This window comes from Barbatula barbatula (assembly GCF_947034865.1).
Source record: "Barbatula barbatula genome assembly, chromosome: 3".
NCBI classification, from domain to species: Eukaryota; Metazoa; Chordata; class Actinopteri; order Cypriniformes; family Nemacheilidae; genus Barbatula; species Barbatula barbatula.
The window spans coordinates 3,581,401-3,608,328 of NC_136764.1; the positions used below are offsets into that span (position 1 = coordinate 3,581,401).

A 26,928-nucleotide genomic window follows, 5' to 3' on the forward strand; every position below is an offset into this window, starting at 1 on the left:
TCTCTCTCTCTCTCTCTCTCTCTCTCTCTCTCAGATGGCGCTCTCTGGATGTGTTTGTGTGGTGACTGGTGCCTCCAGAGGAATTGGACGAGGTATTGCTCTTCAGTTATCTGAAGCTGGTGCCACTGTGTACATCACTGGTCGACAGAAAAGACTCTGAAGCAGACAGCAGCCGAGGTCTGAACCCATAAGTATTGCATTTGGCACGCACCTGAATTCATGTGAAATCCAATAGACTTTATCTAATGAAAAGGGATCCGAGTCATATCTACCCTGATAGCACACATACATCTGGCTATTTGTTCGTCTACATCTACATCTGCAATACATAGTTTGCTCATCTGCAATACGTCTCGGAGACGTCTACTGTCAGACGTCATGTAGTCATCCAGAAGACGTCTGTAAGATGTTTATGATTTAGAATGGATGTAAAGCTGCCCTTTCTAACATGTTTAGCATATTATAGACGTCTCCAAGATGTATTGAAGATGTAAATGCAGACGTCAAATAGACATAAGCCATAATTACATATCAATACCACTTGCACAGGACACCCTTCTTGTATTCTAAAAATCTAGATCAAAAATCTTGGATTGCAGGTGACGCAGCGAGGTGGCCAGTGTCTGCCAGTAGTGTGCGATTCATCACAAGAGGATGACATCAAGGAGCTGTTTGAGCGTGTCCAGCGTGAGCAGAATGGCAGACTTGACGTCTTGGTGAATAATGCTTACGCGGGTGTAACGGTCAGTCACAGCGCCTCACTGTATCTGTAATGAACGCCATTTTTTCAAGTGATTTGTGTATTTATTTGATGGTAGTATGACGGAGTGTTCTTTATCTCTATGTATAGGCCATTTTCGAAAACATGGGAAATAAGTTCTGGGAGGTGGATCCTGGTATTTGGGACACCATCAATAATACAGGTCTCAGGTATTTGACATTAGACGATGCCGATCTAAGGAAACCTTCTTATAAATGCATTTCCATTCACGTCCATTCTTCTGGAGTCATATCCGAGGTCGCTGTGCTTTCACAGGGGTCATTATTTCTGCTCGGTGTATGCTGCCAGGATGATGGTGGCTCAAGGCAGCGGTTTGATTGTGTTCATATCATCCATGGGTGGTCTGCGCTATCTCTTTAACGTAGCCTATGGGGTCGGCAAGGCCGCAGTGAGTCATAATATGTTATATGTGCGGTATCATCATATATCAGTGCTTGAATATGATGAGAGTGTATGACTGTGTACCGTTTGTTTTCTTGTCTGTAGTGTGACAGAATGGCAGCAGATACAGCAATAGAGCTGAAAAAGAGAGGTGTGGCTTCCATTAGCCTTTGGCCGGGAGCCGTTCAGACTGAGTTAGTGTCACAGTATGTGTCTCCTCAGGATGAGAACGCTCCAGGGATGGACCCCAAAGTAAGCCATCTGTGTGTTGGTCATATTGTCTTACTTGCATAATAAATAATGGTGTCATGTGATGTACTTGATAAACACACAGCTTTACCTACACACATGTAATTAGATGATATTTGTGTAAACTGTAAATACAGGAGGTGAACAGGAACAATGTCGATTCCTTTTTGTCACGTCTATTCTAATAAACGGTTTGAACCTGTAAAAAGCACTAAACACATAAAAATGATTTTCTTTCTCAGTTCAAAGAGCTTTTCGCTAATGGTGAGACCACAGAGCTCAGTGGCAGATGCATAGTTGGGCTCGCCAAAGGTTGGTTTTTCTTCAGATTAACGGAGTGGTTAAAATAGTTTCATGCTTTTATGTTTATTGACATGTTGCATTCTGCTGCTTGCTGACGAACAGATAAGAATCTCATGTCAATGACTGGGAAAGTGCTGATGACCTGCGATCTGGCTCGGCGCTACGGATTAAAGGACGTTGACGGTACAGAAAGATCTGTAGCTGCAGATAGACGTTGAAAATTAAAACTGTATTTGATGCATTCGTTGTCTTTCCAGGCCGCAGTGTAGTGGACTACACCTCTCTGAAGTTCATGGTTTCTCAAATACCCTATGTGTCCTGGCTATCCGTGATCACGCCGTCGTTCATCAGAGTGCCTCGCTTCGTGTTGAATCTTGCAAATGGCAAATTCTGACATGCATCAGCGCAGAGACGGGATGGTGGTGCCTACGGCCAAAGAAAGATTTTTACACGAGATTGGTTTGAGGATGGAAAACAATGTCTTTACTCGCTTGTGCATATGAGCATTAAATTCCAAAGAAAAAAACCTATTAAAGTGTATTTTCCACTTTGCTTGTGTGCATTATTCACTTTTAACACGCACACCTTTTTATGTACTACTTTTACAAAAGAAAACAAAGTATTTTAATACACATTTGAATTCAATTTAAAGGAAAGAAATAAAGCCTATCATGTGTGCGTGTACCCTGCACAACCCAAATAAACCCAAACGTTTGTTCTCCCACATTATTTTGTGTCTTGTCTTTTTGTTTACCATCATCTGAGCTCTCCATCGGTCTTTGCGCGTCCTCGTGCGTCGCATCCGTACCTGCGAATGGCCACAAACATGTGTAGTAGTATTCACATGGTAATCGCATCCCAGATGGGAAGAGCTCCTCCTCCCGTTCCTCTCTTTACCGGATTGGACCTGCACATTCACGGCACCGTCACTGCGCGAGAAAGAGGGGGCTGGTCCGAAGCTCCTGATCCTCTCTGACCGGACAGGCGAAAAACACTTCGGGGTTTCCAGAACAAAAGCGGACGTCGGACAAAACAGGCCATCTGAAGTGGTGTATCGACACACGGCCTCGTGGGACATTAAAGCGGTGAGTTGTTTTAAAAGGCTTCACTTCAGACGCTCCGTAAAGTTTTGAAGCGTTTCCATCGCGTCTCGGGCACAGTTAAGTGTTTCCGAAGCTTGTTATGGCCACGCAATGGCTTTCCCCAATGGTGTTGAGCTTCTCTCCGTGTGTTCTGTTCAGATTAGTCGTAACGCTTGTTTTTGAAGGAGATTTAACGGGTAACGCGCGTGTTGTGTCGGCGGTACAACGGCGTGGCCATTTAACACCGAGTTTGTTTATGCGCGTTACTGAAGCGTAACCAAACGAGTGCGCCAGTGCGGCTCCTAACGCCACAAAAGAGCGACTATAATCGCCGGCGGACAAAACACTGCCTTTCCTGGCTTTTCCTGTTTATTATAAAAGTATCATTAGCTCTTAATGGGCGTTACACCTGCTTAATGTTTTCTTTTGTTACATGTAGTTAGACAGTCGTGATCTCAGACACCCCGCGACCTGCGTCAAAAGTTCTTCCGATAAGCTGATTATTGAGCTCATGGACAAACATCGTGCCGTTGACGTGTAACCGAGGTTATCTTGATATCATGGATATGTTGTTGTGTTTATATGAAGAGAACTACTTATATAGGTTCATTTTTACTAAACATTATATGCTATATATACATAATATATGGTGGATTTAAGAACGCTTGGTGACTGTCAAAAAGTGCCCGAATTCACATGGTTAATATATCTGTGTGGTGAAATATCTTGCCAGCTTCAGGGAGTTGACGCTCGGACGCGTCATTGTAAGTCATCCTCTGATGAATGAGGTCACCGCATGCGGTCGGGAATTCATTCCGTCAAGTTTGCCTTGGATTTATTTGGTAGTTGGCTGGCCACTTTGTTGCGTATAGTGGGATATTGCTTAACATTGGAAATCTTGCCTAACTGTGGTTACGCAGGTCTGTGTCACTAACCAAACAAACTGTTGTCAGGCTTTATTTCTGTCGTTCGCGGTTCATTTTTTCCGGCGAATAAGCTGAAACTCGAAAGTGACCGTCTGTAGTCGAGTCGCTCTGGACGGGACAAATCCCACCGATGTGAGAAAGTGATTAAAAAGGAGAGTACGTTTGCATATTTGGGCACAATTTTATGCCACGCAAGACGTACAAAACCAGCAAGACGTATGAGACAGCCACATGACAAACTGACAAACAAATCAGCTTTGACGAGTATGATTTGAGTCATCTTTAACAGAGACATGCTTGCACTGGTCCTTTACCGTCTGTTGGAAGGTTAAACTCACTTCTATATGGGGTTAGACAAATGGGGGAAGTGGACCATTACGTGCACTGGAAAGGGGCAAGGGAGCGGTGAAGGGCAGGCCCCCCATTTCTCTTTTGCTCAAGTCTGCCGTAGTGGGGGTTGGGTGTGCACTGCCGGAGAGTATACGGCAGGCTTTAATAAAAGGCTAATGTGTGGAAGTGAAAAACAGGGGGAAGGGGTGACATCTGTCCTTCTTTCAACTTTAGAGAGGAAAGTCAATGGCCAGACTGTAGAGTTGGCTGTAAAGCGACCGTTTAATGACATTCATGCAGTTTGTCTTGCGAACGTCACAAGCATGTCTTGTGAGTCTGTGGCCTGTTATGTGATAGTCATCAATAATGCCGTCGATTCCTGAAGTCAAGCACTACAGCTTGCCAATGATCTGAACAAATTCCATTGTAGGTTGGGCTGACCAAAAAACAGACCAGAACCCCACCCGTTAACCCCCTCCACACCATCCAAGTACCCATCGACCACAAACAGCCCACAACCCCCCAAACATTCCAACCTCTTTACCCCTCACAAATTTCATGCATGAAGATCAAGCAGGTTTTTCCACACCGTGTAAACACGCTGAGGATACGGCCTCCTGCGTAGTACATTGTAACTGGGTTTGAGATTGTTTATTGTCATTTAACGCACGTTTCTTTGTCTTCCTTACAGTCTGCAGCTGTGTGAGATCTCTGATGGCGACGCACAGTGACTATGACCTAAAAGTTATCTCTCCAAGAGGGGTGCCGTCTAAGAGACAAGACGGGATCCTCGGCAGTCCAAAGCAGCAGAAGTCACCCCAACGCCACAATTCCAATGGAAAGGAACATCTGAGTCTCTCCAATCGCAAACCACGCGAGAGCAACGGCAGTGCGGCTGCGAGCTTCAGCACCAATCATAACAATGTAATATGTCTTCCACTGGTATCTGAAGGACTGAAGCTTGTGTGGACCCAGTCTGATCAAACACGTGAGCTGGATCCCATACCCGAGCTTGTACAGGCCTTCAATGTCTTTCCCTACCCGACATCTCAAGAGGTCAGCACCCTGGCCCGCGTGTGTTCTCTTCCACTCGATAAAGTCAAAGTCTGGTTCATGGTACAGCGCATCAAGTATGGCATCAGCTGGGCATCTGAGGATATTGAAGAGACGCGGCTCAAGCTGGCCAGGCCACAACATATCAGCGAGACCGAACACAAGGAAAGCAGGGCAAAGAGGAAAAATGAATTCGATGATCTTAAGGAAACAGATGGGACGTCCGACGATCACGTAGAAGACCTGACAAACAGTCCACAGATGCCTCACAAAAGACGTAAAACTGAAAGCCCGCAGCCAACAAAGCTCTCTCCTGCTGCTTTACTGTTTCGTTCATCTCTTCCCGCTCCTCAGGATTCATACTACTACCGCCAACCGGCGAAAGTGTCGGAAACACCTCAAGCTGCCACTCCACCGACACCGGTGGTGTCTTCTGTTGGATCTGAGCAGCCACGGCACAGCCGCTACAAAAAGTCTAAAGCCCAGTTAGCTGCCTTGCGTAAAAGTTTTCTCCGGGAGAACTGGCCTGATGAGTCTGAGCTCCAACGGCTACAAGAGGAGACGGGCCTAACCCGTAATGATATTCGTAAATGGTTCAGCGACAGTCGGTACCAGCTGCGAAACGGTAGGGGGTCTTCTGGCTTGACGTCCTTGCATGCTACTAAAGGAGCAAATGAAACCACGTCCATTCCATCATCTCAGGAGGTTCAGCCACTCTCCCTCACCACTAAAAATGTGAAAACCACGCAGCACACCAAGGCAAATGAAAGCAAGGAAAAGGCTCATATGAAGGGGACGCGAAAACATCGGGCTAAGGACTCTCAGTTTTTCCAGCTATTCCTGTCGAATACTCTTGAGGCGTTTGAAGAAGGAGCTCCGGGATTAGATGTGAAAATCCAGGAAGAAGGTGACATTCAGAATAACGATGAAGTCAGAAGTGAAGTGGACAGTGAGAGACAGTGTTTGACACCTCCAGAGCCAGCTGCGCCCACTTCCACTCCCTCCCCCTCTGTAACCCCGTCTAAAAAACAGCCAGCGAGGCCCCAGTCATTGAAAGCGCCCTGCACTGTCAAAGCAAACACCTCAACCAACTCTCCACAACCCTCAGACCAGTCTTCACCATTATTGTTAACAGCAGCTGGCCGACCAAGAAAAACAAAGGAGCAGTTGGCAATGTTGAAAGACTTCTTCCAGCGCTGCCCGTGGCCAAAGAGCGAAGAGTACACGCAGATAGTGGAACTAACGTCTTTGCCTCGTGCCGATGTCATTCAGTGGTTCGGGGACACACGCTATGCTGTAAAAAACGGCCATGTACGTTGGGTGCACGCTAACGTACGAGACCTAGTGCTTGCAGAGATAGCGTTGACACATAGTGGGGGGAATGCTGTTGATTCCAGCGGAACTTCAGGAAGTGACGGGAGCAGAAAACGCAAGTCACAAGGAAACAGTACACCAAAAATGCAGAAGTCAGCAATAGATTCGACAGATTTCAGTCCTCTGGAGCTGTATTATCGGCAGATCGGACCGCTGCAGGAGAAAGACCTTGATACGCTCTGCCGGAAGTCAAAAATGAGCTACCAACAGGTGCGAGACTGGTTTGCCTCCAAGGACTCTAATTCACTGGACACAGAGCTCAATGTTATTGACTGATAATATTAAAACTGTGTACTGTGTACTCGTGTAACTTGTCTGTCAATCTGCTGTGAGTTCTTTACAAGGGTTGGAAAACCGTATTAACTGTATTAAATTTCTTCAGTTTCATGCAATCCTCACTACTTTGATCATGTTAAAAAGTAGATTTCTGTAGCATCAGGTTATATTTGATCAGTTATTCAAGTGGCAGTATTAAAACATGCAGACTTTTGGTCAATTATTTGACTTATTTCACCAATAAATATTTTTCTTGTGGTGTATACACTGGCCGATCTTAGTTTGATATGTTTTCTCGTAAAATCTCTTGTAGCTCTAATTGCTGCTTTTTAGAACTGACACGATACACAAACCAGTCGCTTGATTTCAGAATCTTGGTCCCCATTTGGACATGTTGTTTAGTTGAACCAGTAACTTTAGAGTGCATTGATAGAGTTCGGTTTGTTATCTTTTATTTGTAGTAAATGCTTATGGCACTGTTTAACAGTTCCCTCCTAAACAGATTAACCTTACGTTTACAAAACTCTTTTCATTAACATTCCGCACTTACTTGAGTTTTTCCCCTTTGATCCGTTTCTCTGGTCTTTTACTTTGTTGTGAATAAGCATTTCAAGAAATTGAAAAAACGAACACAAATAAAAACTCAAAATGTACGAATGCGAGCAATATTGAAATCTTGCAAACCAAGGTAATGAGTATATACAGTATGTTAGGGAAAGTACGTTTCTTGATATGCCATATATTTGTAGAATTATGAAACTACAATCTTTGTTGTAGTTTTGCGATTAAACTCTCTGATAATGATGGGACCATAAAACACTTGCTATTTCTAATTAGACAGTAAATGAATGAGGTTTTATTTGTCAACACGCCATTGCTCTTCGTCTTTCTGTTCACAATGTTTGTTTCTCTTTTGTTTGGAATAAACATGAATGAAACTCACTTCCATTAGATCTTGGTACTTTTTCACATCCTTAGTGTAACTGTTGCACGAAAATGTAAATTGATGTAACTATTCATTTTTCTCTTATTTGCAATTCAGTATCCACTTTTAACTAAGTAACTTGTATGTGTGCCATTTCAATTCCGTAAATAAATGGCTTTCTGTTAATGTAATGCTTTTCTAATAATAAGCAACAAATAATTGATGTTTTATGGCCGTGGTGACTGGAGTGAAGGTCTAGTCAAAAACTGGAACTGAAAGTTGTTTGGAGTTGTATGTTGGGACCTACAAATTGTAGATGAAAGGAAAATTTGCTTAACGTGAAGCTATTTTCAGACATCTGAACATCAGAATTTTTTCTTATTTTATGAAAAGATACCTTGTGGGGGTGTGAACTGAACTGGGTGTCCCTTAAAATAAGAGAACATAATAAGCATAAACCATGAGATCGTCCAATATAAATAACTTAATAAATGTTTACTTTATGATAGAAAGAAATGGGTTACAAAATCTTGACTTACTGACAGTCTGTTCATGCATTGAACTCATGCTCGACATAGAGATGGATGAACCTGTGGGAGTCTAAGACATAAATACAATATCCACAACACAGTCACAAAAAGACAGCGATTATTTTATTACAGTTTAATAACTGTCAAACAACTGGAAAACTACGAGTATAGTAGAGAAATCAACTCACTGTCATGCCAAGTCTGGAATGTCTAAATCTCTCCAAAGTGTCACCCGAACTGGTGTGACGATAAAAGATAAGGAAAAAGTTCAACATTTTATAATGAGCACTGTTTCACCATCGCACCTAATCGTTCTCGTTGCTTTATCGTTCCGCTCCGTGCCAATCCATGCCAGTTGGTACGTAAACTGTTACATTTTCCACCGCAGGCCTGATAACGGAAATTTCGTAAACACAAACGCGTCACGCGCTACCTTGGTAACACAAGAGACTTCGCTTTAATGCCTCTGCACGCATTCATTAGCACGATTAGACATATGTGCAGAAAATTCAGAGCCGAGAACAGTTTGTAATCGTGCCGTGTTGAACCAGGCACACGTGGAACCATAACTGTAACCGTTTCAGACTGTGCTTGGAACGGTTCTGCACGATGGTGGAAAAGCGGTCAATGTTTGGGGGAGAGCAGGTCTACCAGTAAACATGGTTAAGATAATACAATACAATCTACCTGACAGCTCTAGATCGCGGTGTGACTGTGGAAAGTAAAAACACAACACATAAAGTTTAGTCTTTTAATTTAATAAGTGCAGTTTATTTCTCAAATTATGAAGCGTTAGTACCTGGTGATGTCACAGCCACTGGAAGAGTCATCCTTGGAGTACCTCTATATATGGAAAGACGTGAATTATGTGAATGTGTGTTATAACATACTGTGACAATATTATGGCCACACATATGATCATAGACAATGATCTGTGTTTACCCATTAATCTGAAACCTCCCAGGAGATGTCTGTGTGGGGCAAAACACATTAACATTGAAAGAAAATGTTAAGAAAGTCACGTGCGAATACAACTAATGTAAACTGATATTTCTCACCCTCCTTTGAGAGAGAGGTTTCTTGAGCTCTTCATTCTCTCTTTTCAGCTCAGACACTTGCCTTTAATAAAACACAAATAGATAAAAATTTAAAGTTTTGAAGTATGACGGAAATATTTCAGATATTCAACAAAAGAGCACCTGTAGAGCTGATCATTGACATCTTTAAGCCTTCGCTCCAGCTCTGCAGACTTGCTTCTATAGAAAGCTATGACACGTTCCTTCTGCCTTTTCTGAAAAACGGCGACCTGAAACACGTCTGAACTTTCAATAGGTAGAAATGTGTTTGCTTAGGGCTTCATGTCAGTGTGGCATTTGATCATTTCATGTAGTCAAGTAAAAGAAAATAGAGATGTTATTCAATATCATGTCGATTATAAATGAATCGTAATAAAGTACATTTAATAAGTAAGGGATAATGTACAGGCAGCCGGTTGTTATCGCAGAAATAAGCCCTGACAGTATGATCAGGTATCAGGTAGGAACAGCCGGCTGCTTGTACATTATCCCACTTATTACACGGCTACTTGCCCCATGAGAAACATGATGAAATATTTGATAAGATCATTTTTACCGAATGCAGACCTTCCACGTTTACTGTAAGAAACGACATTCAAATGTCACGAACAAGCGATTTGATTTAATCTTTTGTGAATATAATGTATGTTATTATAAAACGGTCAGTTCTGGTCCTTCATTATGTTTGGTTGAGCCGAGTTCCAAGCCGTAATAAAATACCACGAATTGTAACGGCAGACCCTAAATTTCACTTTATTTACTTCATTTTATGAAACATATGCTATGAAAATGGAATAAGCCCCATGAAGCAGTGCGTTACAGTGCATTTTATAACAACTAAGGGGGATTTATACATATATATATATATATATATATATATATATATATATATTTAATTTGTCAAAAAAAAACTAGCAAAATGATTCGCTGCATCCGGGTGACCGTGTGTTATTAGTTTTGAGAGGTTGTTATCTGGGAATAACAGACCTGCAAATGTCACGACTGGCCAATCAGAACCAAGCGTTCCAACGAGTCGTGTAATAAGTGTCTGATAAAACGACTGATACCTGTGCGATATGATCCAGTCGAGTCTGCAGGAGTTTCACTGGATCTGTGAAATACATCTTTTCCTGCGGTTTCATCTTCACAATAATGAAAGGAATATGCAGGAAACAAAAGAGACGAGAAAAGCTGATAAACAAAACCTTCACTTGGGCTTTCGACTGTTTTGTCAATTTGCAACGATTGTCCCCTGATAGCAAACTACACCTGACAGACGTCTGCATTCACATCTGGAAGACATTGTTTGCTCATCTGCTATACGTCTGATGGAAGATGTCACACAGACGTCTGTAATATATTTATCATTTAGAATGGATGTAAAACTGATATCAAGCAGATGTTTTTACACAGCAGATGTTTTACAGATCTTTAGCAGATGTACCTGTGCTAGCAGGATCCTTTCCACACCAGGTGAACTCTGTCCATACAGCACACATGAACTCAATGAACTCTCAATAATATCATATATGGCAGTGGCTTTATCTATAGAATGAGAGTCGTTGTCAATGAATGTGTTGTTGGTTCATTGTCTGCATTTAGCATCACAACTGGGGCTGATCATTGTTCTGCTGTAGACGCAGTTTCTGGGTTTAGTTTGACTCACCTGGTCAGATATTGTCAGGTAGTTACAGTCGGCCTGACACACTCTGCACTGACCACTAAACTCTGGAAGACAAAATGTTTGTTACCCGACTAAAAAAGGTCTTAAATAAAAGTGAAAATCTGTTATTATACCAAAGTAAATCCCGCACTCACTTGTATTCATGCAGTCCTGACAGAATATATGACCACAGCTGGACACTACAAATGGTTTCCCTCTTCTCAGAAAACAGTTATTACAGTGAAACCAATCCATGTCTCTGCAGGACCAACAAAACTAATTCTCATATTTACCTCAGAAATGATTTCTTATATAATCATCGTGTAAAGGTGAATGTCGCGTGTTAACACGTAAGAATGTTTAAGTTGGTATATTTGTGTGAAGGGTTTAGCTGCAGTTCACGGAGTAACAGACCGAAACTGAAGCGAAACAAGTCCTGTCAGAACCAGCTCGACTCGAGTGACGTGTCGTTGAGTAAAGTCTCCAGTAGAGGTCGCCAACGCCTCACGTTTCGATTGCGTCATATATCTACTTAACATACGCGGTTGTTTATAAAATGATTCATATTTCAACCATTTAAAGTCGCTCATTACTATACAAATAACTATACATACTTTTATCAAGACAACAAAAATAAGTGGAGTAAAAAATGTTGTAGTTAATCCATTTATGATTACATCATTCTAAGCGGTTTATGCGACCGGCACCAGATTAAACACCATCTTTGTTTTCTTAACCAAACTAAATATGTCTCACAAAAGTATTATTATAATAGCAGTAAAACTACCACTGTAGTTCAGAAGCCATTGGCTGCAGCGAAAGGAAACACTACACACCGCACTGCGAAATGCACAAATGTGTCTGTGTGTGTATGTGTGTGTGTGTGTGTGTGTGTGTGTGTGTGTGTGTGTGTGGTGTGTGTGTATCATTGTGTTTGAGCTCTTTCAAGGCTCCTCCTCCGTCATTACAGCTAACGGGTGAAAGTGAAACTGTTACAGCAGAAGACATTTTAAAGTGAGAAGAATCGCTGTTGTTATTAAAGTTAAGAAAAATACTGTGAGTATCACACGTTTATTCAGTAGATTCAGCGGACTGTTTTACTTCATTTACATCGCGTTTGTTGTTGTGTGTTGTTTTTTGTATTAGCACCTATCATACTAATGCTCTTTTATGACATATCGCTTATTGCTTCCTGAATTCTTTGTAAGTCGCTTTGGATAAAATCGTCTGAAAAATGACTAAATGTTATTCTTGTAGTTAGGAAACGTGTTTATGAACAGTATCCTAATGTGTGACTTGTCGATTTTTTTGTGAAAATACTCGATATAATGTGTAAGTGAAAGTGAAATTATTCATTCCACAAGTCCAGGGGCGGATGGCCACGAAGCTCTTTAGGTTTCTAAAATGAAGTCATCATCCAGTCCGCTATTTAAACTCTGTATTACTCCAGTAACTTAACAGAGGAAGACCTTTAGTTAAAATAGAGTTAAACTAAATGTGTGCGAATTAAAATGCCGAATCTTCTGAAAGTTAACATGCTTTTCAAATCGGTCATTATTACAGTGCCTACATTTGCTATGTTATGGTTTCAAAATATAAAGAACACTAAAAAGTTTCATAGGTGCCATAAAACCTCTCATTGGGGACCAAGCCCATAGTATTGGGTTAAGCCCCAAATGTCTCCCACGTCTGGCTCCGCCCCTTCAGTCCATGTTAGAAATGTAAAGCACAATAGGGCAGTTCAACAATAATATGAGACACTTCACTGTTTAAAAGATGAAATGTGCAGTTTAGCTGAGGATGACGGGTTTAAAGAAGTGTCTAACACAGTATTTTTATTGCAGGAACAATGAGTCTCTACAGAAGGATTAAAAGGTGAGATGAGTAAAATATTTTAATATAGAAATGTGTCCTTTTTAAATGTGTTTGGTTTGTCTGATAGCTGTCAAAGTTTAAACTTAAAACTACTTTGTGAATATTTGCTTCATACAGACTAATTCATTACAAATTAATATTTGTTTGAGTGGGGAGAGGTTTCTTTAGTTTGCTTTATTGTTTGTATTATTAAATTCTCTTTAGATAAGCAGGGTTCATATCTCACTATAGCACTGAATTACAGTGATTAATCTTACTGTATCACTTGAAGAGTGATTTTAAAAGGTTGGACTACGGACAGATTTAGTTTCTTGCTTCAAACAGGGATGTACAAGATTTAGCCAAATTTATGCATAAAATATATATTTCATGTACGCAATATAGTGGTCCTTACAAATATGTTCATTTATAATAGTTTATCTTAGCAGAAATTACTTTTTACTTTATTTTCTGAATATTTTTTATTCATATATCCTATATTTATTCTAATATACTATACAAATGTATCACATTACTGATACATTGCATAAACTCATTACATAAATGTTGTTTTAGTTTGACTGGTGGAGAATCTCCTAAACCCAGCTGTGTGTCCATGAAGAGTGAAGCATCAATGGATCATCCAGTTTACTTCAGTTCAGGAGACTGTGATGATCCAGATGTGAGGTGAGAACAGTCTGATGGTTTAGACGAGTAAATCACTTCATCAGTCTTTATTCTCTGATCTGAGTCTGTGCTGTTGATGTTACTGCAGATATTCACTGAACACTTTACTGACAGATACACACATTAATCCAAGTGTTCACTGTATGAAACACAAATTTACTTTATTGTTACATTACAGAAACACAACAAATGTCTCAATCAAAGGGAAGCACATGGAGTCTGTTTTCCAGGTGAGTGTGTGTGTCTCTGTGTGTGTGTCTGTGTGTGTGTCTGTGTGTGTGTGTGTCTGTCTGTGTGTCTGTCTGTGTGTGTGTCTGTGTGTGTGTCTGTGTGTGTGTCTGTGTGTGTGTCTGTGTGTGTGTGTGTGTGTGTGTGTGTGCGTGTGTCTGTGTGTGTGTGTGTGCGTGCGTTTGTCTGTGTGTGTTCGTTTGTATGTGCTTGTGTGTGTGTGTGTGTGTGTGTTTGTGTGTGTGTGTGTGTGTGCGGCCGTCTGTGTGTGTGTGTGAAGTTGAGAAATGGATGCAAAGTAACTACTGTGTAACAACCGTTTATATAAATATTTATAAGGGATTATTTTACAGTATTTCCTTTTCAAAAATGTGTCTTTTTTAGCATTTTGCTTTGATTAACAATTATTTATTTTACATTCATTTTATTTACATTCCATATCATTTGTATTCACACAGTTTATTCAGAAATGTAGATGCTCTTCTTCAAATGAAGCTTTAAAATAATTTTCCCCCAAAATATGTTAATAAGACCAAAATCAAATCTGTATGTTTAAGGGGCGTTTCATGGGATTCTTTTACTGGCAGTCGTACTGCAGCTTTACATAGATTACTGTTATTATTTGTTACGACATCTGCCGGAGTCAGATGCAGGATTCAATAATCTTTTAATCGGACAATCTTAGGATCAAAAAGTTCTATCCCATAGACGAGCGTAAATTCCAGAGACTAGGTAGCGCTATCACAAACTAGCGGAAAACATCCAAAACAAGAGTACGACCAAGGCAGATAGATTCAGACCAAACGAGAGTAGTTGCAAGACAGGAAGAGGTATCTAGATAAACACTGCAGACGGGTAGTCTACAGACACAAGGTCAAAAGTAAGACTTTCTAATGATCCGACAGTTAATGGGGAGTATGACAAGGAATAAGTAGTGAGTGAATCTAACCGAAAAAGGTGTGCGTGATGAGTGTGAAAGATCACCAAGTGCGCTAAGGAGAAAGTGGAAAACACGGGGGCGGGGCAGACACAGACTCTGAGCACACGCTGAGCTGACAGCTCTCCCATGCAATCGACAAAGACAATGACAAACGAACAAAACAAAAGGTTCAGACCCGAGTCCTAACAGTACCCCCCCCAGTGGCGCCCCCGGGCGTCCTAGGAGGGGGCTCACTTTGACGTCGGAAGAGGTCCACAATCAGAGACCGATCCAAGATGTCCCTAGACGGTACACAACTCCTCTCCTCTGCGCCATAGCCCTCCCAGTCCACTAAGTACTGGAAGCCTCTGCCGCGTCGTCGAACGTCTAACAATCTCCTAACCCTGTAAATTGGAGATCCATCCACCAAAGTAGGAGGGGGGGGGGGCGGCCCGTCTCCGTCGAGATCTGTCTGCAGAACTCTTTCCAAAACCTGGAGGAGAACTGAGGACCCCTATCGGAAACGACGTCAACCGGCAACCCATGGAGTCGGAAGACGTGGTCCACCATCAGTTGTGCAGTCTCCTTGGCGGACGGGAGTTTGGGAAGGGGGATGAAGTGAACCATTCTGGAGAATCGGTCCACCACCGTGAGTACCACGGTATTACCATCAGAACAGGGGAGCCCTGTGACAAAATCGAGAGCCACATGAGACCAAGGGCGGCCGGGTATGGGCAAAGGACAAAGCAGACCAGCGGGCGGGCAATTGCGCGTCTTGCATTGGGCGCACGTGGAGCAGGCCAACGCGAACTGTCCGACATCCTTGACTAGGGACGGCCACCAGAAGCGCTGGCGGATGGCTGCCAGAGTTACCCGGTTTCCTGGATGGCAGACCAGTTTGGATGAATGGCCCCACTGAAGGACCTCCGGTCGCAATGTGACCCTCTGGACACTCTGCTGGCACTTGCACCCCTCGGGCAGCCGTGATCACTCGCAGTTCGATGCCCCAAGAAAGAGCTTCGACCACCAGTCCATCCGGGAGGATGGCATTGTTGGTGGAATCTCTCTACGCAGGCTCGAACACTCGAGACAAGGCATCTTGCTTGATGCTCTCGGACCCCGGCCGGTACGAGAGAGTGAAGGCAAAACGGCCAAAGAAGAGTGCCATGCGGGCCTGCCGCGAGCTCAACCTCTTAGCTGAACGAATATATTCAAGGTTCTTATGATCCGTCCAGACCAAGAAGGGCAGCGCGGCACCCTCCACCCAGTGACGCCACTCACCCAGGGCCAGTCGTACCGCTAACAGCTCTCGATTGCCGATGTCGTAGTTACGTTCAGCAGGGCTAAGGTGGTGAGAGAAGAAGAATCGACGGTAGAAATGAGCGAAACCCAGAAAACGTTGTAACGCTTTGCGAGAGTCGGGGACGGTCCATTCCGCGATGGCCTTGATCTTAGCGGGATCTGCCTTGATCCCCTTCACAGAGATAATATGGCCAAGGAACGTGACTGACTCGGCGTGGAATTCGCACTTCTCCGCCTTGACAAACAGTTGGTTCTCCAGAAGGCGCTGGAGAACCTGTCTAACGTGCTGGGTGTGCACTAGAGGTATTCACGGGTCCACTTAGATCCGAAAACCCGAGGTCCGGCCCGAGACCCGAGCGGGTTCGGGTCTAAAAGATTCACGGGAGCTTCGGACACGGGTCGGGTATATTATTAGTGTCTTCAGGTCTCGGGTAATATAAAGGAAAACTTTTTTGCTTAATTGACCCGAGGAAGACCCGAACTATCCTGTACAATAACAGCGCGTTGCTTGTGTGTGTGCGTGTAGTTACCAACTCTCCTCCAACCCTCAGCCGATCGGTTGAAAGCCATGCAAATCTTCCGAAAGTCGTGGTGATCTGAAATCACCTTAGAATTGAAATCCCGAAGTTTCCAACGCTGCAGGGGTTTGCACTCGATGTAGTTACCATCGTATTCAGGAAAAACATACTTCCACCAGGCGACCAGAAGTAGATATTAAAAGACGCGCACATTTCAGTACTACGCGGTTTGGGACACATTGTTGAGACAGAATGTTCGCGCGAGTGGTTGCCATGTCGTCACTTATTTAGATTTGATTCAGCTAAAATTTGCACAACCAATTTAGCCTCAGTTTGCGCAATTTGCCAGAGCAAAACAAGAGGATCAACGTGTTCATTGCCATATAAATTTCATTAATACACGTCGGTTTACATTCAGGTCTAGTCGGGTTTAAAAAACATATACGTTGGGTCGGACTCGGGTCTAACGTTATCAGGTCTGTCTCGGGTCGGGGCTTTAAAATAAAAACTTTATCGGGTCTGTCTCGGGTTCGGGTAAAAAGTGATTCGGGTCATTTCGGGTCGGGTAAAGATCTTTGGACCCGAGAAGACCTCTAGTGTGCACCTGGAGAGGGGGAGAAAATATCAAAATATCATCCAGATACACAAAGACAAATCTATTGATCATGTCGCCCAGAACGCTATTGATCAGATTCTGGAAGACCGCTGGGGCATTGGTTAGACCAAAAGGAAGAACCCGATACTCAAAGTGTCCCGTGGGTGTATTAAAGGCGGTCTTCCACTCATCCCCCTCCTGAATGCGGACAAGATGGTAAGCGGAGGTCTAATTTGGAGAAGACCCGGGGACCCTGCAAAAGTTCAAAGGCAGACGACATGAGAGGTAAGGGAAACGTGTTCTTAACAGTGATGTCGTTCAAGCCTCGATAATCGATACATGGATGCAGGGAGCCGTCTTCTGTACGAAGAAACCCGCACCAGCAGGGGAAGAGGAGGGACGGATGAGCCCGGCCAGAAGAGCTTCTTGAATATACTTGTCCATAGCCTCTCTCTCATGTTCAGACAGGGAGTAAAGACAGCCCTTGGGTGGAGAAGTGCCCGGGAGGAGGTCTATGGAGCAGTCGTAGGAGCGATGTGGAGGAAGAGAGGTGGCCCGGGACTTGCAGAACACGGTCCTCAGATCGTGGTACTCCACCGGATTGCCGGATATGTCGATGGGTTGAACCTGCGGCACACAAGACAAAGAGACAGGAGACGAGGCAGGACCCAAACAAGACACATGACAATACCGACTCCAGGCTAACACAGAATTCCTTTGCCAATCCATGTGAGGATTGTGCTGTACAAGCCACGGATGTCCCAGAATAATTTAGAGGAGAATCCATGATGTACAGCACAATCCTCTCACAATGGTTCCCGGAAGAAAAGCCCTCTGGCTTAGACGTAGTTGTTTCTGTTGATGGGTTTGTCGCAAACGGCATAACTGCATGGGTTCAGGAGTAGAAGAGGCAGTGGGCTCAGGACCTGATGCTGAGGAGGGTTGGGGTTGCCAGATGGGAAAAGGCTGCCGACACTGCTGCCGGTGCCTGAGACGACTCAAGGCGTAGCGTAAGATTGATGAGAGACTCCAGGTCAGCTGGGAGATCTAGGGCCGCCAGCTCGTCGGCTATGGCTGGCTTCAGACCCTCTAAGAAGCGGGCTCGCAGTGCACTGTCGTTCCAATCGCAAGCTGCTGCCAAGGTTCTTAGACGGATGGCGTAGTCTGTTACCGACCCCTCCCTTTGTGTCAATCGAGAGAGTAAGGCAGCCGCCTCATCCCCTCGCACCGAACGATCAAAACGTTTTTCCATCTCCTTGCGAAATCCCTCTAAGGAGGTACAAAAAGGAGCCTTCGCTTTCCAGACCGCCACTCCCCATTCCCTAGGCCTTCCAGAGATTAAAGTGAGAACAAAGACGACCTTGGTTTCCTCCGCGGCGTAGCGGCAAGGTTGGAGCGCAAAGACAAGAGCACACTGAGAGAGGAATGCTTGGCAAGACTTGGGGTCGCTATCATAGACCGGAGGATTGTTGGCGTGAGGCTCAGGTTCGTGGCGATCAGTGCCTCGTCCAGAGAGTCCAGCCTGAAGGTGTTCTAGATGGTTGGATAACTTCGCCATCTGATTACTGAGGGAGGTCACTTCCCGGGCAGTGGCATGCAGCTGCTGTGACTGCTGTCCTAACAGGGCTCCCTGGTGGGTGATGGCAGAGCGTAGGGGTTCAGATCCCGCTGACTGAGGCCGGAGTCAGATGCAGGATTCAATAATCTTTTAATCGGACAATCTTAGGAGCAAAAACATGTGACAGCATTCACAGGAGTAAACAGTCAAGGGTAAACAGTCAACGAGAAAGTGGAAAAACACGGGGGTGGGGCAGACACAGACTCGGTGCAGCTGACAGCTCTCCCATGGGATCGACAAAAACAATGACAAACGAACAAAACAAAAGGTTCAGTCCCGAGTCCTGACAATTATTACTGATGATTCTGAAACATGTTTTGATGTTTAGTTTCAAACTGATTCATTGTAGTAAGAAGTCACGATCATATTGATTTGAAATAGATCTCAGTGTGTTATCAATGCTGATGCGTATTTGATGCTTTGAGAATCATTTGAAGGCAAAATATTAATTAAAGAAAATATGATTTTGTTTCTGTAGTTTTGATGTGTGTTTATAGTGTTTAAATGTGTTACAGGTTTCATGAAATGAGGTTCAAGCAATTTACAAAAAAACTTTGTTCACTAAAATGAGCATTAAAACCTTTTTCTGGCCTTATAAGAAAACAAAATCATGTTTGTTTGAACAATGTTTTTAGGAGCTTGAGCACAAACTCATCTCACTGATGAAGAAAGAGCTGAAGATCTTCAAGAGTCTACTGAGTCCAGATTACCCATCATGCTCTGAGAGAGAAGAGGAGGATGATGAAGATCAGATCAGAGTCAGAGAGATGTTTCTGAAGATCACACTGAACGTCCTGAGGAAGATGAAGCAGACAGACCTCGCTAACAAACTACAGACCAGTAAGAGATTTTATTCCTGTGGATTTTTTTATTTGTCATTTCATGCATTTAAATTATTTTGTTTTCCTTTACACAACAGAACTTGCCCCTTTATACATGAAGAAACACAAATCCAGACTAAAAGAGAAATTCCAGAGAATGAATGAAGGAATCTCAAGTCAAGGAAGCTCAACACTTGTGAATGAGATCTACACAGAGCTGTACATCACAGAGGGAGGGAGTGAAGACATCAATAATGAACATGAGGTGAGACAGATTGAGACGGCATCCAGAAGATCAGAGACACAAGAAACACAAATCAAATGTAATGACATCTTTAAAGTCTCACCTGAACTAAACAAACCCATCAGAAGTGTGCTGACTAAAGGAGTCGCTGGAATTGGAAAAACAGTCTCTGTGCAGAAGTTCATTCTGGATTGGGCTGAAGAAAAAACAAATCAAGATCTTCACTTCATATTTCCACTTCCTTTCAGAGAACTGAATCTGATCAAACAGACAAATATCAGTCTGATGGATCTTCTTCATCAGTTCTTCATAGATACAACAGAACTGAGATCGACAGACTTTGATGATTATAAAGTTGTGTTTATCTTTGATGGTCTGGATGAGTGTCGTCTTCCTCTAGATTTCTCAAAGAATCCGAGTTTGTTTGATGTCAGAGAATCAGCGTCAGTGGATGTGCTGCTGACAAACCTCATCAAGGGGAATCTGCTTCCTTCTGCTCTGATCTGGATCACCTCTCGACCAGCAGCAGCCAATCAGATTCCTCCTGAGTGTGTTGATCTGATCACAGATGTACGAGGATTCAATGACCCTCAGAAGGACGAGTATTTCAGGAAGAGAATCAATGATGAGAGTCTGGCCAACAGAATCATCTCACACATGAAATCATCCAGAAGTCTGTACATCATGTGTCACATCCCAGTCTTCTGCTGGATTTCAGCCACTGTTCTCCAGAGAATGTTGAGTGAAGCAGAGAGTCCAGCACAGAACCCCAAGACTCTCACTCACATGTTCACACACTTCCTGATGTTTCAGATCAAACAGAAGAGTCAGAAGTATGATGGGAAATGTGAGGTAGATCTTCAGCAGGCTAGAAAGAGTCTTGAGTCTCTGGGAAAACTGGCTTTTCAACAGCTGGAGAAAGGGAACCTGATCTTCTATGAGGAGGATCTGAGAGAGTGTGACATTGATGTCAGAGAAGCATCAGTGTACTCAGGAGTTTGTACTCAGATCTTCAGAGAGGAGTTTGGACTGAACCGGGGGAAGGTGTTCAGCTTTGTGCATCTGAGCGTTCAGGAGTTTCTCGCTGCTTTGTTCAAGTTTCTGTCATTTCTTCAGCAAACATCAGCAAACTTCAGCAGATTGAGATCAAACATGAGTGATTTACTGAAGAGTGAAGTGGACAAGGCCTTACAGAGTGAGAACGGACACCTGGATCTTTACCTCAGATTTCTTCTGGGTCTCTCACTGGAGTCCAGTCAGACAATCTTACGAGATCTGATGACACAGAGAGGAAGAAGCTCTGACAGTAAACAGGAAATAGTCGAGTACATTAAGATGAAGATCAGAGAGAATCTCTCTCCAGAGAAATCCATCAATCTGTTTCACTGTCTGAATGAACTCAATGATCATTCTCTAGTGCAGGAAGTGCAAACATATGTGAACAGAGGAGATGAGTCTAGTCTTACTGGAGTCCGTCTCTCTACTGCTCAGTGGTCGGCTCTGGTGTTTGTGTTACTGAACTCAGAAGAGAAGCTGGATGAGTTTAATCTGAGCAAATATGATCCATCAGATGAAGGTCTTCTGAGGCTTCTGCCAGTGATCAAAGCATCCAGAACAGCTGAGTGAGTCATTTACCTGCAGTTTCACCTGAACATCTAACAGTCCACATTACTGTAGTTAATGTCCTACAGAGACACAATAAAACATGATGGAATTGTTCACTGCATCTATAGAGTGAGAGCTGCTCTCTTGTGGCTTTTTTCTGATTTTCATTCATTTGTTTTTTATTTATAATCGTCTGTCAGGGTTCAGTTCTTGCAGTGATTCTCTATCAGGTGCAGATGTTGCTTCAGCTCTTGTGCAGATGATTCTCATTGTTCAAACATTATCTCTTCATGTGTTTATATCTTCACTGTTATCTTGTTATTTCTCTTTCAGTCTGAGTGACTGTAATCTGACAGAGAAAAGTTGTTCATCACTGGCGTCAGTTCTCACATCAAACTCCTCAAGTCTGACAGAACTGAACCTGAGTCTCAATAATCTGAAGGATTCAGGAGTGAAGCTGCTCTCTGATGGACTGAAGAATACAAACTGTAAACTGAAGACATTACAGTAAGAAAATCCTTAAAGCAATAAAGTTAAACATGTGTATGTATTATGTAAATGAAGGTCTTCATAAGTTTATCAGAATCATCTTTATATGTAAGAGACTCAACTGTCACGGATCGTGGAAGGGAAGAACCCAGGTGCAGGCAGACACGGGGATGAAGGGGTTAACAAAAGACTTTAATAAATAATAAAACAGAAAACAAACACCCACGAGGGGGTAAAAGACAGTACACAATAACGAACACTACAAACTGAAGACTAACACTCGACAGGACTAGCAAATACAAACACTAAGACTTGACTTGAGACGGCTTCAGGTACACGGTAACAAGACTGGCATATGAGTACATCCCAGGAACCACGTACCACATACAATGAACGAGCACAGGACAATGAACACGAGGATGTTTTATAGGGAGACAGACAAAGGATAATTAACAATGGGCAGGTGTGGGTAATGAGACACAGGAGGAAAGCAATACTAGGAACAAGAGGGGCGGGGCCAATGACGAGACTGGAGAGAACACATATCATGTCCTGATTGAACATATGTTTCTCTCCACATAAAACACGTGAGTCTGTCACGATTCTGCCCCTAGACCAGAAAACCAAGACAAGAGAAGGCAGAATCAAGACACTCAACAGTGACGGTCAGTCAATGACTCTCTGTTGATTCAGATTCATACAGAATTATCACCAAACTGAGATCATTTTAATAAATAACTTCAATATATTAAACTATTCATGATATTATTGTGATTTACAATCATTTAATTTATTACTTTTATCTTGTAAAAAGGGACATAATTTGATACATTGATGAATAATAATTGAATACTATATTTATTAAAGTATAATTAATTATATTAAATAATTGTACTATTAATTATTGTCTAAATGTTATTGTCATTATTTCATTTATTTTCTTCTCTCTTCAGTCTGTGTTACTGCAGTATTGGATCTGAAGGTTGTGTTGCTCTGACTTCAGCTCTGAGATCAAACCCCTCACATCTGACACAACTGGATCTGAGCTTTAATAATCCAGAAGATTCAGGAGTGAAGCTGCTCTCTGATCTACTGAAGGATCCACACTGTCAACTACAGAAACTACAGTGAGTTACTGATCAAATTATCATTTTGTTAAATACGTGTGACTCTCGATTATTTTTGCTGTTTCACTTTTGTTCTTGTGTAAATTTGATGTAGTCACTTTACTTGTATTATGTTTTCTCTTGGATAAACTCATTCTTCTTCTATTAATCTCATGTGTAAGTCTCTCTGGATAAAAACATTTCCCCAATTAATAAATGTAATTGTATTATACAGAAGGTTTCTCTACATTTACATGAAGTTAACATGACATACTTTTCTTGTGTTTCTGGACTCACATCATGTTTTACTGAAGTTCACTGTCACTCATAAAAGTTTTCAAGCTTTCATTGAAATGAGATCAATTTGATTTGATTATGAGTTTATTACTAAAGCTTTAGCACACTTTTGTTTTGTTATTTCTCTTTCAGTCTGAGTGGCTGTAATCTGACAGAGAAAAGTTGTTCATCACTGGCGTCAGTTCTCACATCAAACTCCTCAAGTCTGACAGAACTGAACCTGAGTCACAATAATCTGAAGGATTCAGGAGTGAAGCTGCTCTCTGATGGACTGAAGAATACAAACTGTAAACTGAAGACATTACAGTAAGAAAATCCTTAAAGCAATAAAGTCAAATGTATGTTTGTATCATATAAATTCAATGGAGGTCCTTATAAAAGTTCATGTGAATCATCTTCATATAATGTTGTTGATCAATGTGTAAGAGACACAACAGTAGTTGTGTCGCCATTACCCTTCAAATTGCACATGATGTGTTTTTTAGGCAATACGATAAAGGAACATTTAGCTAAACTGCAATGGGAACACTTGTCACGTGGTGTTACGAACCCCTCTTTAAAGATGGCTACGTAAGGGTTACATAACATAAGACACATGAAACTTAAGTGCGCTGCATCAACATTTATTTTACACTCAATACACGCAAAAACTCAAAACACACATACCTTAACAACATAGTTAAGACCAGTATCAACTACAAATACAAATAAATAACAAACGGATACTTCAAAAATATAAAGGCAACAAGAATTAACAAGGACGGTAAATTAAACAAAAGACGACAATAAATGAGCGCTTGTTTGCTGGTCTCTCCTCTCCGCGTCAGCGTCCTTTTAAAGGATCAGTATCAAGTCCAACGAGATGCAGGTGTACAATGACCCGCAGGTGTGCACCTAGCAATCAACTCAGAAACAGAGCAAAAGAGTCATGACGTCATCGAAAGTAGAGAAAGACCCCAGTCACAAATCGTACCGTAACACATGGCATAAGAAAGTCACATGATCATTCACACGTCATTACAGTGGTAAGCCCATAGAGAGCATTAAAACAAACCTGTTTCTTCTTATCAACGGCCTGATACAGAACATCTGAGTAACAACTTCAAAGACCATTTTCTCAGATTCCAGAGTTTCAAGTAGTTTCATCTCGGACAAATATTGTCGAATCCTACAAACTATTCATCCATAGAAAGTTTTATGATAAAGAATGAAATCTAATGATTGTGCAGTATGGAGCTTTATTAGGAAAAGTGAGTTAATGTAACAAAATCCCAAAATACAGACATTTCTCATCCCTCTCTTTTATAACAGTAGATGACATCATGAACCTCTATAGTTGGTTCCCAACCCACCAAAACACCTAAAGAAGTTTGAATGACTTATTACAGGAAGAAAACAACACACTTCAGTTGCATAATATCACTTACATTTATAATATTGCAAAAATCTGTAATGGAAACCGGCTACTTAACGCTAATAACTCTGATACTTTCTGTGAGAAATAACTGAGACATTTAAATAGAAAACATACTGTTATAAATCTTTAAACAAATAACCTGAATATTATACTAAACTACTCTTGGTATTATTCTAAAAATGACATTAATTTATCTCATTTACTTTCTTCTCTCTTCAGTCTGTCGTTCTGCACTATTGGATCTGAAGGTTGTGTTGCTCTGGCTTCAGCTCTGAGATCAAACCCCTCACATCTGACAGAACTCAATCTGAACTATAATAATCCAGAAGATTCAGGAGTGAAGCTGCTCTCTGATGTACTGAAGGATCCTCAATGTAAACTACAGAAACTACAGTGAGTTGTCGTGTAAATTTGGTTTTGTAGCAATACTTGTGGATAAAATAAATCTGAAATGTCTTAAGATAATGAATGTGAGGAGTGTATTTTAATATCTGATCTCTCTGATGTTTTACAGTATTGAGTGTAGAAGGTATCAATCGTCTTCACACCGTGATGTTGCTACAAGGCCAATAAGCAGATCACAGCAGGCATCAAAGTTTGTTTTGTTCTTGGACAGGAAAATCTGTGCTGGGAAATAATGTCTGTTCGCTGTACTTTTAATATTTAATATTGCTTTCTGTTGTCAGGAACTTTACCCAAACCACATAAGCTTGTTTCAAATATAATAAGTTTATACATTTTATAAAGCTGTATAACAAAACATGTATTTTACTAACGTTAACCATGGTAAACAAGGTTCTCCTTGTTCAACTATAGTATTGTTTTGTTTTTGGTTGCTTTTCTAACCAAAGTTATATTTAGTATTGTTGTCTTGATTTTCTGGTCTAGGGGCAGAATCATGACAGACTCACGTGTTTTATGTGGAGAGAAACATATTATTGTCAATCAGGACTTAATATGTGTTCTCTCCAGTCTCGTTATTTGGTCCCGCCCCTCTCGTTCCTAGTATAGCTTTCCTCCTGTGTCTCATTACCCACACCTGCCCATCATTATCTCCTTTGTTAGTCTCCCTATTTAATGCCCTCATGTCTATTGTCTTGTGCTCGTTCGTTGTACATGTTTCCTGCCCTGTATGGAGTGTTACAAGGTCCTGTAGGTTTATGGCCAAGTTCCTTGTTTGGTTATTTTTGCCCCTTTGAGGGAAGTGTTTGTTTTCAGTTTGTGTATCAAGTTTGGTTAGAGAAAAACACCAATGCAGAAAATACAAACTTTTCATCTTTACAGTTTCAACAATTTCAGTGACTTCATACAAAGTCATATTTCTCCTCTTCCTCCTGTTGGGGCCTTTGGGTCCTGTTGTAAAAATATATTTTACAGTCAAACTTACTGTCATATATATCTGTGTAAATATTATATACTGTAATAGAAAATTTCTGTTATGTTTTCATTTACTGTAACTCTCACCTGTTTGTATGATGGAAAACACAATGAAACACAGCATTTTATTCTAATAATGCATTTATTAAAATTCAATATTAACATCAAAAACTAAAAGTGTGTTCTCTGTTGATTTTATAACAAATTCAGCTAAAGATACACAAAGAAATAAATGAAAATACATGTTTTTCATTAAGTTCTTTACAGTTTTTTACAGACGCTAGGACACATTTCTCAATACTTAGGTCACTTTTGCGAAACTCTTCACACAGTTCTCCTAACCAACTTTCAGAATCAGAATCAGAATCAGAACAAGTTAGCAAAGCAGAAAACAACTTAGCAAAGCAGTTCATTTCACATTCAAAATGCTCTACAACTACTAAAACACTTTATTCAGGTCTCAAATCAACTCATTCTTCCAGAACACTAGCAAAGGTCGACAGCCGACAAACACACTTTGTCACCCAGAAAACAATGACCTAAAAAACACTAACAACATGCAGCATTATACTATATTTTCTTGTGTAAAACAAGGACACATCTCTGTTTATAATTCACTGCAATATATGTTACTGAAATGAATCAGACATGATGGAGAATTCCTCAATATTTTATGTTGTTTATTTATTTTTATTTTGGAGTAGTTCCAAAATACAAGAAGTATACTCACCATCCACTGATACTGATACAATAGTACAGTAATGCTAATCTAATCGGTCTTCACCATTTGGCCACAGGTTCTCATCCACATCACATCTTCTGTCATCTAGCACAATACACCTAGGAAAGAATCTTCTGGCATGCCTGATCCATCCCTGGCCATCTTCTTCCTCTTTCAGCCA

At 41.7% G+C, this 26,928-nt stretch overlaps 4 protein-coding genes across 4 annotated transcripts; 3 read left to right on the forward strand and 1 right to left on the reverse strand.

Annotated features, from left to right (window-relative positions):
- Positions 1-34: 34 nt before the first annotated feature.
- LOC306892252 (dehydrogenase/reductase SDR family member 1-like) lies at positions 35-2,438 on the forward strand (the record flags this gene model as incomplete). Its single annotated transcript, XM_079453221.1, is given in 9 exon segments — positions 35-149; positions 152-177; positions 600-743; positions 851-930; positions 1,037-1,169; positions 1,268-1,414; positions 1,654-1,723; positions 1,817-1,897; positions 1,972-2,438. Coding segments are annotated over 9 exon segments (933 nt in total). The 3' UTR covers positions 2,109-2,438.
- A 145-nt stretch (positions 2,439-2,583) lies between these two features.
- Positions 2,584-7,696, forward strand: LOC306892253 (homeobox and leucine zipper protein Homez-like). The gene is made up of 2 exons (XM_079453222.1): positions 2,584-2,799; positions 4,744-7,696. The coding sequence occupies exon 2, from the start codon at positions 4,767-4,769 to the stop codon at positions 6,753-6,755; it is 1,989 nt and encodes a 662-aa protein (XP_079309348.1). The 5' UTR covers positions 2,584-2,799; positions 4,744-4,766; the 3' UTR covers positions 6,756-7,696.
- A 367-nt stretch (positions 7,697-8,063) lies between these two features.
- On the reverse strand, positions 8,064-10,428 carry LOC306892483 (E3 ubiquitin-protein ligase RNF212B-like; the record flags this gene model as incomplete). The annotated part of the gene is made up of 9 exons (XM_079453611.1): positions 8,064-8,108; positions 8,224-8,280; positions 8,399-8,447; positions 8,898-8,922; positions 9,010-9,053; positions 9,153-9,181; positions 9,269-9,329; positions 9,410-9,516; positions 10,354-10,428. 9 exons carry the CDS (start codon positions 10,426-10,428, stop codon positions 8,064-8,066), a joined length of 492 nt encoding a protein of 163 aa, XP_079309737.1.
- Positions 10,429-11,924: 1,496 nt separating this feature from the next.
- LOC306891768 (NLR family CARD domain-containing protein 3-like) lies at positions 11,925-26,192 on the forward strand. The gene is made up of 11 exons (XM_079452286.1): positions 11,925-12,005; positions 12,794-12,824; positions 13,380-13,490; positions 13,669-13,720; positions 19,306-19,510; positions 19,590-21,357; positions 21,674-21,847; positions 22,783-22,956; positions 23,365-23,538; positions 24,869-25,042; positions 25,164-26,192. Exons 2-11 carry the CDS (start codon positions 12,799-12,801, stop codon positions 25,285-25,287), a joined length of 2,982 nt encoding a protein of 993 aa, XP_079308412.1. The 5' UTR covers positions 11,925-12,005; positions 12,794-12,798; the 3' UTR covers positions 25,288-26,192.
- Positions 26,193-26,928: the final 736 nt, after the last annotated feature.